Source organism: Daldinia loculata (assembly GCF_022478755.1).
Source record: "Daldinia loculata strain CBS 113971 unplaced genomic scaffold F4817scaffold_28, whole genome shotgun sequence".
Lineage (NCBI taxonomy): Eukaryota > Fungi > Ascomycota > Sordariomycetes > Xylariales > Hypoxylaceae > Daldinia > Daldinia loculata.
In genome coordinates, this window is record NW_026054882.1 from 157,612 (window position 1) to 170,780 (window position 13,169).

Consider the following 13,169-nt stretch of genomic DNA (forward strand, 5'->3'; position numbering starts at 1 on the left):
GAAGTAGCATGCTCTGATATTTAATACATTAATAGGTCGACATCGTATTTGAGATGCTTTTCCGCATACATATTTACCTACGTATGTTGACTGATACACCAAAGTGGCGGCGCACGTCAGCGTGGATGTCCAACCTCTTTTAGCCGACAGCGTAGCTATTATGGTCCTCTCTCATGCGCAACCCGGTACATAGTAGAATATATCCACCGCACTGTTTGGGATGTCCAGGGGAAGGGCACCTAAAAGTCAAGAGTAATAACGCATGCATACCTATAAAAGCGTTTGAGGAAATATTCACCTTGAAGCACATAACAGCTTACGACGTCGAACTACATCTGTCGAACAACTTGTAACCAAACGGGCAGCGTTCGACTCCTTGGTAACTGTTTCTATGTTGTCATACCTATCATACCTATCATACAGTTGAAGTCATCGTCAGGGGTTAGTCCCACAAAGGTGTTACCGGACTTCCAGGGCCTTTTCAATCGTCGTGCTCCATTTAACATCTACCTAACCCACTTTACACTACTGTCTCCGATCATCCACTCCTGACCGTCTAGCTGTCCGACTCTGTTTATTCGGATTAGATAAAACGCTTGTCCTTGTACCGAGGGGTAATGGGAGGACAACGGCAAAGTTAGATCTGACGCGCATTTCCATATAGCATCGGCATCGTTAAACGATATATTATAACTTGCGCCGAACGCTAAAAGAAAGAAGCGGCTGTCTTCCCTATTCTGCGCGGGTAACGGAAAGACGGTGTACGCTTTGCGCGAATATGTGGGAGAAAATGTGTGTGCGCGTGCGCGTGCGCGTGTTTGTGTGTGTGGTAGGAAACGACGGGTTTAGTTGGAAGGGCATCAGACGAGTTCTGCGATTGGGTCTTGAAGGACTTAAAGTCTCCATAACTTCTCGTCTGATAGGTCGTCTGAACTTTGATCTGTAACTGCGTAAATGCGCTAGCTACATTCCATACTGTATTAGGTCAAGTCGGGCTAAGCAAGCGTCACGTATCAGAAACTAGCCCGCTTGCCCAACCTAAAGCATGCTCCCGCGAAACCGCATCGTACCCTCCCACTGCCTCCACCACTTCGGATGTACAGTATATGCACAGTATCTAGCCTATAACATGTACCTTGCAGTAGCCCCACCTAGATTCTTTTTTCTCGGTTGGTACCTGGTCTGTCCCCCAAATCCCCCCAAGCACCTGGGCTGCCTGAGCCGTAGTGTACTTTACTAGCCAGGCTGATCCCCGTCGCTTCGCTGCAGGTCCCAACTCCAAGTACCACATAGTACCAGATACTACTGGCTGCTACTTTGGTGGTTGATGCTGGGTCGCCCTTACTATCTTTTTTTTTGACTGTCCTCCTTTTTTCCCTTTTCCCCTCCTCCCTTTTTTCGCCGTCCTCTCTCCATCTTCGTCTTCTTCCCCGTATCGTCACCGTTGTCGTTGTCGACGAATCTTCCGCCTTTTCTCCCCCCCCTATTCATTATTTCCTTTTTTTCTTCGAACCCACGCTCTCTTTCGTCTTAGCCATTACGGACACCGTCACTCCTTTCGGGTCCATTTCATTCCTTGGGCTTAAACTTTACCAGTTACCAACAAGATCATTACCCCAGTCACCTCGCTACCGATCATACTTGCTACTAGTAGTAGTACCTATTGTGTATCGACGGATTTGTATCAACTCGACACTGCGCTGTAGCTATAGCTCCGTGCTATTCGTTCCTTATTAACCATTATCAACTTTTACATATTTCAAGACCTCGTTGGAATAATACTTTCGATCTACGGGCGTGCTCGGGATAAGCCATCGATATATCGCGTCTGAACCCACGATTTCGAGGTCGATCACACCCAACTTATTTATTAACACCGACGTTCCTTTTGAGTAACTCGTCCGAATATGGACACTCCTATCAAAGTAGAACAGTCGGGTTCTGTGGCCCCAACTGTCGCAGCCCCGACCTATTCTACTCCAGAGGCCATGTCGACGCCTGGCACGATCGACGCGAAGAATAGCCAATCGCCTTCGCCGTCTTCGGCGCAGTCGACCTCCCAGTCCAATGCCAATTCGAGGCGGCCGCCTCGGAAGAGCACCCTGACGCAGCAGCAGAAGAACCAGAAGCGACAGCGCGCGACTCAGGATCAGCTCACGACGTTGGAGATGGAGTTTAATAAGAACCCTACCCCGACCGCAAATGTTCGGGAGAGGATAGCAGAAGAGATCAACATGACCGAGAGGTCTGTTCAGATCTGGTTCCAGAACCGGTATGTATGAGCACCAATGTTTATCGGGAACCCACGCTCATCTCCTGTAGACGCGCCAAGATCAAGCTTTTGGCGAAGAAGAGCCTGGAGACGGGTGAAGATATCGATTCCATCCCCGAGTCGATGCGCGCCTACCTAGCCATGCAAGCCATGGAGTCCGGAAAAGGTCTCGGCGGTCCTTACATGGGACGTACCGGCCTTCTCCCGTACGGATCGATGATGCTCGGCGGCGAGCAAGGTGGACAAGGGAAAGTCCGTAAGTCGCGTCTCGACACCCGCAAGCGGGTTTGGTTTAACTAATAATTCTTCTAGTCATTCATCATCTCACGTGTCGGTCTCTGAGCATCGGAAAATGGACCCGCGTCGGCCAGAACACGATGGATTTGATCATCTTCTATTCCCCCGAAAAATGTACCATGACTTACTACATTAATAATGACCAGGCGGGATACAAAATCGAGTACAGCTTTAACGCGATCAAGAACATCTACCTCGAGAATCCCGAAGGCGATGCTACCAAGATGGGTGGAATCGTTATCGAGCTAAACCGACCCCCTAATTTTTGGATGGACTCGTCACCCAACTCCAATGGCTTCTTCCAGTGCAACGACTTTACGGAGGATCTCCAGGCTACCCATTGCCTCACTCACCATCTCGGTGGTAATCCCAAGGTTCTTAGCGGTCAGCTAGCAAAGCTCGCCTCTCTCGAGTCGTTCACAAACCGACACAATCCCGGTCCTTACGACATGAATCATGCAATGTCTGTTTCTGCCCCTGTGTCTCCTACGAACCGCCCGTCCTCGCAGCCCAGCTTCGGTCAGCCGCACGTCGGCATGTATCAAGAGTCGCAATGGGGAATCAACCCGATGCACGCCGGTATGCGCGGACCGGGACACAAGCGGCAGCGGAGCAGATCAGTGCCCACAGCTGTTGATTTTTCTATGTTCCAGAATCCGATGCCTTCGTTCTACATTCAGCACCCGGGCGAGAATCAGGGTCAACCGCACAGCCCTAACATCTACGCACCTATTCCCCAGCAACCTAATGGTCTTAATAATGGTAACCCTAATCTGCGCATCGATACTCAGGCCACGTACGGTATGGATCTGAGACAATACCCTCTGTCTGCCGCTACTACCGCCCCTTCGGAATACTCGAGCCCCAACTACTTCTCGCAGGGTCCCGAGCATACGCCGTTACCCGCTTCAAGTTTCAATACCCCTTATAGCAGCGCATTCCTGTCGCCGCTACCTCAGATCCCTCAATCGGTCTCCCCGTTGTCCTATACTAGCCATGGTGACCCTGCCATTGTTGAACAATCACCTCCCCTCTCCATGCTCCCACGACCGTCTTCCGCCGACCTATACGGTATGGGCGAGTCCGCTATTTCGGACGATGGGCATAGCCTAAATGAGATGTATTCGAAGCATACCATAAACATCCCCATGCACCCTCACTCCCCTGGTTTCGTGGAGTCCGGTCATGGTGATCTGGATATGAGCCAGCTCGTTCAGTTCGACACTGTCGACCCGTCTAGCTTGTCTCCCGAGAGCCTTTCGCACCCGCAATGAGCTGATACTAAGTCGACTCAAATGGTTGAAACATTGTAGCGCGTGATTGGTGTTTCTGGTCTAGTTTTACTCTCCTACTTGCGGCGTTGCGGAACTTTATACCTCTTGCGGTTTGGTGGTTTTTCATATTCCCATCTCGAGAGTACCCTTCCGTTGGTTGTTCGGCACGAGGCCTGATTCGATTCTTGTCCCATTTCATACGTTCTGTCGGTCTTAAAGCTCAGCATGACGATGCGTGCCTTCGACATTTGATTATGCGTCTGGCACAGCGATCGTACGTTCTATTATGCTTCACAGCTGCTTCGTTCCGGAGGGAAAATCCCCTTCCCTTTATCTTCCAAGTGGCCTTTTCCGCTTGGATTAATACCGGAATCTCGGATCTAATTCAACTTATCCACAATCTGCTTTGAAATTTTACAACTTTACTGTTTTCTTTTCGCATTTATGAAAATAAGCGATGTCTTTTCTGGCTGCAGGGCAAACAAAAACAGATGAACATGGAAGAAGCCCAGGAGGCTCGGGTTCGCGGATAATAATTTTTAAAATATCTGCCGGGGACTAGCAGCCAGCTGGTCCGCTGGAACTTGTTGTCGGTTGGTATGTACCAATTCCGAGTGTAATAATGATTGATACCTCGGGTGCGGAACGTCGGGGTTGAAAATAGTCTGGGCGGGTAGTATACCAGATGTCGACGGCGTGAAGTCTGCGGCGAAAGCCCTGACGTCGTCCGATCTCGACTACGCTTTGTCAAGATGGATTACTTGACTAGCCCTAGTAACTCGATGAAGATGAAGAGATTCCCTGTTTGCTGTATTTCCTTGTCACGACTTTACGGCGAGGGCTATAATACATCGGAATATAGATAACGTGAATTTAACTGCATTTTTAAAGTGACAGCAGTTTTTGCTCGCAGTGGTGATGGACTACCAATTTCCACATGGCAGATGTGCATCGTAGACGGGCTCCCTGAAACTAAATACAAGGAGTCAGATGAGTTGGTTATATCACGAGATAATCTACCCCTTGTCTGATTCCTGTACTATTTGAGGCTGTCTTCATGCTCTGCGGCGTGTTTTTATTGTTCACGTTGTGTTGACGAATACCTTTTAACCATCCTTCACCTTCCGTGATCTACGATCTTGACGTCAATAGGCATTATATGATTCCCAGTATTTGTAAACATATCACTTTTCCAACGCCATACCTTTGGTGGCCTTCGGGGTTAAGCCGTTATGCAGAAGCTCCTCTCATAGTAAACTGAATTATATTCACTAGGACCAGAGCAGAATTTACCTCTGCCTAGATGCCTTGCTAGCTGTGTATGGGTTTTGCTTTGAGGGATATAGCATCGTCGAGATGATACTGACAAGTTTTAGGCGTGGACCAATATGAATCCAATGTGTTAGTTACCTAGATTTTAGACTGTCGTCTATAATAGTGCTATCTGGTTGGTTTGGCTAGATTCCATTCTCCCGGGGGTAGCCTACGCGATCGGCAACTGTATCCGACGAAGTCCTTAGGATAGTGAATTGGAGGTAGCTTCAAAACACGCCATATCCGCATGGCATCCGGTTAATCGGCTTCGCATTGAATAGGTTCTCACAATAAGCAATTAAGAACGAGTATGTGATAGCCACTCATCAGAGAACTACTAGGAGCTGATGACGGGCCTCTGCGATGCTTGTGGTTTATGCTTGCTGTTTAACACCTTGTGACATAGTTGAGTTATCGTATAGTTATTGTAGCATCTTCAAGCCTGTTACGAGCGAGCCGCGTTTCATAGTACCTATCCGCCCTGATAGTCGTTATACAAGAGCGAATACCTCTATCATGGCTTGAAGGCCCGTTTCTCCGAATTGTACCAAGAAACCGAACATTCGACTACGATGTTCTTGTCTGATGTCAGCAATACGGCGTTTGAGCTTCCAAAATTGTGCCACACGATAGATTACTTGGCTGCTCATAGTATAGACTACGGGCAATCCACAATTCAAAGGTTTCACGGCGGCTTCAGGTGAGATCTTAATCGATCCAGCTCGTGCGTCCCTAGTTGATATGGGGTAAGAGGTTTTACCGCATGTATTAGTTCAATAATAACATCCTATACGGCCGTTGATGAAGGATCATAGTAGCCTAACAACACACGATAAATTACCCTAACGGGAAACGATGGATTGCTGCGCCGTAATAGGCAGCCTTTGGCCTCTTAGGAGATGATATTATTAGGATTGGATTTTTTGTATACACTATAAATAGAATGCTGAAATACTACCGCAAGTTTGAGTACATACTTGGGTAACGGTGACGATGGAAATATGTAGACAAAAAAGTGCTTATGCGTAAACGTGTTCACTTCTATGTCGTCTTGAGGCTCAGATTGGATGATCCTTTTCCGCGTATAGAACCCAGCCTCTCATGAAAGAGTACGACATGTTTCGAGAGCTGTCACAAAATATCTGCATCTCTAGGTTTACACTAGTAATTACCTTAAGCTTCCTGAACAGGGATATATAATCTTTTGCTTAATAATGTCTTGCGTGTGGTAACGCCGCCGTACAGCCGTACAGCCGTACAGCCGTGTATCCATACATCGTGGCGCGGTGAGTTGCGTGCCCCGCGTACGTATTGTACATACATGAGGGGTAGATGTCGTGTATTCTGGCTAGGCTAGTTATCTCTATTGGTAATTGTGTCGTACTATCTTATAGAGACTTTCAAATATGTCGAAGAGTAAAGGGCTTACTCTCCTCTATCGGTGTTTGATGATCGTCCATGGTCGTCATCGTACTATGTAGTGTCTTAAAAGGCTGTTGGGGGTGGCGCAGTTATTCTGAAGCTTGTTTCGCTTATACTATGCTTATACTATGTAGCATTCTAATCTACACAAGTGGCTACTATTACCTCGATGGTCTTCTACGTGTGTATATCGTAAGTGTCAAACTCGTGTAATAACTTTTAAGCTCGCTCTATGGCTAAATATCTAAAGAGGTAGCGGCCGTCGAGATATTTCACGCACATATCAAGTAGTGTACATCCATTGCAGAGCGGGGTATCCTTAGGTAGTCTTTATATATAGTTTTTACAAGGATTAAATAAACCCGGTTTAATCCTCAAGGGGAAAAGCTTAGCAGAAGGGACCGGGTTAAGCTGGGTTGGGGCTTTGCTTTGACAGCTCGATCGTCCACAATTCCACCTTTCAAGTTTTAATTTTACGACATGTCTTCAGCTTCTGTAATGCAAGCATATAAGTGAAGTCGCACGATATCATCCAATAATAGACGATCTCCAACCAGGAGGAGCGCAAAGAGGCACCAACTAAACACCCTCTAGTGGCGCTAAGGAATTTGTCTCTTCGTTAATGTGCTGGTTGCTCTTCTCCCGTTCGGTATCGGAGCCGGGAGCTACGGATTACACCATTGAAGTTACGTAGTACCTATGTAGGTGGCCAGGATGACCAGGATGACCAGGGTGGCTTCGTCGGTTCGTGTCTTCGTGTCTTCGAGGCTTCGTTAGACTTTGCGGCTATGCTCTAGGCACATCAACGACTGCAAATACGATTCTGTTGATCTAGGTATAGTCGTATTGATAGGTACGGTACCTCTCGCTTTGCTTCTTCCTTGTTTTAGTCTGATCGTTCCCCTCTTCCCCTTTCCCCATTCCCCATTTTCGACTGTCCTACCGAACTACAGAACTGCTGGGTTGCAGTCATCTGTGATGAAATCCTTATTAGCTTACTTCGTATTTTATACCGCCGACCTGCATCTGTATGATCGCCTAAACGACCCTCCCCCCCATTACTTTATCTAGTCATAGTATCGACCTTTTCTTTCTTTTTATCTGCAGCGACTAGACGCTCGCCTACCTTTTGAGTTTTTATTTTGCCTATTCCTATGAAATCTACGACAGAACTGGTTGCGCCTTTGTATATAGCCGCCCAATCATAACTAACCGATGAGTCCACGATCCGAGAGGCTAAGTCTTAGTTGGCTCTATTGCTGTGGGACGGACCCCCGCCGTTAAACATTACCTGAATTGTATCTGACAGGTCTGGGCATCTGGGCGCGCCTTGGCCCGTAGCTCGGATTACATGCTATGACCCGACTAGATCATGTCGAACTATGATGACTCCCACGAGGATGCTGAGACGCCGCGACAGCGTTACTTTCCTCTGCGCTCCAATATTAGGTCTGAAATCCCTCGGGCCCTTGACGAACGACAAGCTCTTAGCAGTTGGCGGCCGGGACGAACGAATACCGACAACTCGGCGAATCGCGTGCGATTTTCTAACGATGTCCCCGAAGACGAAGATCGCCGTGGGATAGATGCCTCTATATGCACTCCCCCTAACCTACCAATGGACCCCGACGGCTCTTCTGAGGCCCATGCCTCCTCCTCGAACTCGGCCGGCACTCGAGGCAAAGGACGGCATGTGGACTATATTCTTGATACCCCGGCGGAAAGAGAGAGGCGGAAGGGTTTGAAAGACGGTGGCAGGAGGAGTCAGGATACCGAAGGCGGTACCGGTTCGCTGAATCACTATGGCGCATGGATCAATGGAGAACGAGAACGAGCTAGGTTTGAAGCGTTCTTTAATGATCGCTATCAAAAATGGATTATCGAAGGGCTTCTGCGTCAGAAGCCTCTCCCAAAGAGCCGCGATGGTCGTCATATACCGATTAGCGGCGGCGCTGTCCGCAAGGTGCCGCTGATTGACGAACGGCGTAGTAGCCACTACGTCTCGAATTTCATACGGTCCAGTCGGTACACCAAGTGGTCTTTCGTGCCGAAACAGCTGTACTTCCAGTTTAGCAAGCTAGCTAATTTTTACTTCTTGGTTATTGCTATACTGCAGCTGATACCGGGTCTGAGTACGACGGGTTCGTTCACCACCCTCATACCCTTACTCGTTTTCGTCTCTATTAGTATGGCGAAGGAAGGTTATGATGATTATAGAAGGTACGTATTGGATAAGACGGAGAACCTAGCCCCTGCGTGGGTTCTCGACCCCGACGGTACAGTCGAAAAGACGTCGAGTAAGAACTGGTTGGTAGGCATGATCAAGAGAAACCGTAGTAAGGAGCGGGAAGAAGAAGAGGGGATGGCAGAGCTGCAGGATATGGGCGAGAACCGGGAGCAATCTCCGTGGGCGACCATCCAATGGCAGAACATTCGAGTGGGCGACATTGTTCGGCTGCGGAGAGACGATAGCGTACCTGCGGATATCATTATCCTTCACGCGACCGGCCATAATGGAGTGGCATATATTGAAACGATGGCGCTTGACGGCGAGACAAATCTTAAGAGCAAGCAGGCCTCTTCTTTGCTCGCTAAGCATTGCGACACGATTGAAAAGTTGAAGAATTGTGAAGCTGAAATCGTATCCGAGGATCCTAATGCCGACCTTTATAAATTTGAGGGCCGTGCTACTCTCAACGGCGAGACTCGTCCGCTCACCATGAACGATGTCGTCTATCGAGGTTCGATTCTGCGGAATACTGACGAGTTGATCGGTTTGGTTATAAACACGGGCGAGGAATGCAAGATACGCATGAATGCGAACAAAGACGTCCGCGCCAAAGCTCCCAAGATGCAAGCTTTACTTAATAGGATTGTGTTTCTTCTTGTTTTGGTTGTCCTGGCCCTTACTATTGGCTGTATGGGTGGCTATTATGCATGGCGGAACGCCTACGAGAGAAATGCTTCGTATCTTCGTGGTGCCGGTGTGCCTTTCGAGCAAATCTGGTTCGGTTTCATTATTGCCTTCAATACCCTCATCCCGCTGTCCCTGTATGTAAGTCTCGAGATCATCAAGGTCGGGCAATTTTTCCTACTGGGTGATGTGGAGATGTACGATCCCGAAACCGATACGCCTATGGTTGTCAATACGACCACCATCTTAGAAAACCTGGGCCAGGTCAACTATATCTTCTCGGACAAAACTGGGACTCTGACAGAGAACAAGATGCGATTTCGAAAACTCAGCGTTGCGGGGACAGCTTGGTTGCATGACATGGATATCAAGCGAGATCAGCTGGAATACGAAGCGAAGATATCCAAGATGAAAATCAAGAGTCCAAACCGGCGCATCGATGGCGAGCCAGATACGAATGCGATATCCGATAGGGATGAACGTATCGAGACTCCGCTAATTCATAACCAGGATCAGTCTGCCTGGGCGTCAAAAGCTCAGTCGGGACATTCTCCGCCTATACCCAAGACGGAAGCCTTGATCGATTATATTCGACGATACCCGAATACGATCTTTTCAAAAAAGGTCCGGCATTTTCTCCTCTGCGTGGCACTATGTCATACTTGCTTGCCGGAAGTCAAAGAGGACGGTGAAATCGCTTTCCAAGCTGCGTCCCCGGACGAGCTCGCTTTGGTGCAGGCAGCTCGCGATCTAGGGTACCTCCTCATTGATCGACCAACGCAGTCTATCAAGCTCCAACATCAAAGTCCCGAAGGAGAACTTCTCACCGAGACGTATGAGGTACTGGACGTGATCGAGTTCAGCAGTAAACGGAAGCGGATGTCAATTATCATACGCATGCCTGATAACAAAATTTGCGTGTTTTGTAAAGGCGCCGATAATGTCATCATCGCCCTTTTGCGAAACGCGCTCCTGGCTAAGCAGAAAGCGTCCACCGTGGAACGGAGAGCTAGCAAACGGAAAAGTGTAGAAGTCGAGAGGGCTATGAGCCGTCTAAGCGGGACGTATAGCCCTAGAAATAGCCTAAGCATAAGCAAGCGTAATAGCGTCTTCCGAAAAGGCAGTCGACGTAAATCTGCCGAAGCGAATCGCCGCTCAGCCGTTTCGGATGATCTCGACACCTGGCTGACGAGGCGCGAGACGTTGGATTTAGAGGATGCACCAATATACGATATGGATGCTGGTACTGGTACTCCCCGGCGGTCTATAGCTCTCTCCCCCGTATTGGTTACAGGGGATAGCGAGGCTTACGATGGAGTTGTAGACGAGGTTATAGCCGCCGATGATGGTGCTATCTTTGAGCGGTGCTTCCAGCACATTGGCGAATTTGCCTCAGAAGGCTTGAGAACCCTCCTTTTTGCTTATCGTTACATCGGCGACGAGGAGTATGAAGAGTGGAAGGATAACTATAGAGCCGCTACTACGAGTCTGGTGAATAGGCAATCACTCATCGAGAAAGCGGCCGAACTTATCGAGAAGGATTTTAGTCTTGCCGGTGCTTCTGCTATCGAAGACAAACTCCAACAGGGGGTCCCCGAGACGATCGAGAAGCTTCGTAGGGCAAATATCAAGGTTTGGATGCTGACTGGGGATAAACGCGAAACGGCAATCAATATTGCGCATTCCGCTAAGTTGGCCAAGCCCTTTTCAGAAATCTACATCCTCGAGGCGTCCGCGGACGAGTCGGAAGAGTCCGAGGTGCTGCGCAAATTGAAGGACAAGATAGAGTCCATCTTGGTTGATGTCACTCGTGGCATGATAGCTCATTCCGTCTTGGTCGTCGACGGGCACACCTTAGGTGAGATCGAAAAGGGCGAAGCTTTGAAGATAATGTTTTACGATCTCGCCGTTCGTATGGATTCTGTCATCTGCTGCCGAGCTTCGCCGTCTCAAAAAGCAGGGCTGGTGCGATGCATCCGGGAAACGGTACCATCCTCGTTGACATTGGCCATCGGTGACGGATCGAACGACATTGCCATGATCCAAGAATCCCACGTAGGAATAGGCATATCTGGTCGTGAAGGCCTCCAGGCCGCCCGCGTTGCTGATTATTCTATCGCTCAGTTCAGATTCCTTCAACGACTTCTTCTCGTCCACGGCCGATGGATGTACTTGCGCACCGCAAAATACATACTTGCAACGTTCTGGAAAGAGCTGGTATTCTACATCATTCAAGCCCAGTATCAACATTGGAACGGCTATACGGGCACGTCGATCTACGAGTCGTGGAGTTTGACTGTGTTTAACGCACTCTTTACATCTCTACCTGTCATCCTGCTCGGTATGTTCGAGAAAGATCTCAAGGCGGAGACCCTACTCGCCATCCCCGAGCTCTATTCGTTCGGTCAGCGGAGCGAGGCGTTCAACCTCAAGAAGTATGTGGCGTGGATGTTCACGGGCGCGGTAGACACGGTCGTCATCTATATGATGGTCTGGGGCTACTTTAAGGATATCCTGTTCACGGAGAACAATTCGCTCTTCCCGCTCGGACAGCTAGCATTTACCATCGCCGTGGTATTAATCAATATCAAGATTCTGTAAGTTGCTAGGTGCTCGGCTAATTTGCCCTCTTCCTTTTTTTCTAACGGATTGCCATTTAGGATATTGGAGTGCCATCACAAAACAGTGATCACATTTGTCGGGTTTGCCCTTTCAATCGTAGGTTGGTTTCTCTGGAATTTACTTATTGGAGCAATCCATCCCGTGGAATTTGGCCCGTACGTTGTGCGCGGCTCTTTTGTGAACGAGTTCGGGAACAAGCTAGGTTGGTGGGCGGCGGCCGGTGCTACGATAGCTGCTGTAGTTGCATTCGAACTTGGCCTTACGGCGTTCCAACGAATTTACTACCCGCGAGACCAAGATATCTGGCAGGAGATCGAGCGCCAGGGGGGAGTTTCGGAAGTTTTGAAAGAGCACGCAGCTGAGGAGGGTCGCGTAGCCTCTCGTTTGGGAGATCCGGAAGGCCAAAGCAGTAACAATGATGACGATTCAGAGCAGGGGCGGCCTCTAAGCCCTATCGTAAGCGAAGGTGCATCGAACAGGAATAGATTTTACGACTTATTTACGCCGTCCAGCTCGGCGCAGCGAAGTCCAAGGTCCCCGGGTGGCGCTGGTGCGTATGGGCCGGCGACTCATAAAGGGAAACGAGTAGAGACGGCATGATTAGAAACGGATTAGTCGGAAGTGTTTTTTTTGGGTTTAAGGGATTGGCGGACGAGCCCTATAAGGTTGTGTTCTTGGATTGGGCTAGCCGGCGTTTGGGCTTGAAAAGGGAAGTTTTCTAGCATTATAGCATATGGATTGCAATAGGGTCATTGGCCGGGACAGAAAGCAAGGGGGGATTTTGGCTTAGACTATAGATACCCCGGAAGCGATATGAGCACAGCTACGTGTATTAAATATACGGAATATTTACTACTGACCTTTCCATCCTGTGTTGTATGACTTGTAGAGACTTGCTTTGGCGGGTATAGACTATAATTTGTATGTTAATGCCTGTTACGAGATAGTGAAGAGTGGTCGGTATTTGAACTTCTCTAATATCTGTTAGGTATGACTATGCATGTTGAGGAATTCACCTTGTGGACTGGGACAGGCGTGCTCGAAACCAATAAGC

At 48.7% G+C, this 13,169-nt stretch overlaps 2 protein-coding genes across 2 annotated transcripts; both read left to right on the plus strand.

Annotated features, from left to right (window-relative positions):
* Window positions 1-1,988: 1,988 nt before the first annotated feature.
* Window positions 1,989-3,843, plus strand: F4817DRAFT_359100 (homeobox-domain-containing protein; the record flags this gene model as incomplete). The annotated part of the gene is made up of 3 exons (XM_049306106.1): window positions 1,989-2,272; window positions 2,323-2,528; window positions 2,585-3,843. The coding sequence occupies 3 exons, from the start codon at window positions 1,989-1,991 to the stop codon at window positions 3,841-3,843; spliced, it is 1,749 nt and encodes a 582-aa protein (XP_049158461.1).
* Window positions 3,844-7,951: 4,108 nt separating this feature from the next.
* F4817DRAFT_359101 (phospholipid-translocating P-type ATPase) lies at window positions 7,952-12,715 on the plus strand (the record flags this gene model as incomplete). Its single annotated transcript, XM_049306107.1, has 2 exons — window positions 7,952-12,090; window positions 12,154-12,715. 2 exons carry the CDS (start codon window positions 7,952-7,954, stop codon window positions 12,713-12,715), a joined length of 4,701 nt encoding a protein of 1,566 aa, XP_049158462.1.
* Between the last annotated feature and the right edge of the window lie 454 nt (window positions 12,716-13,169).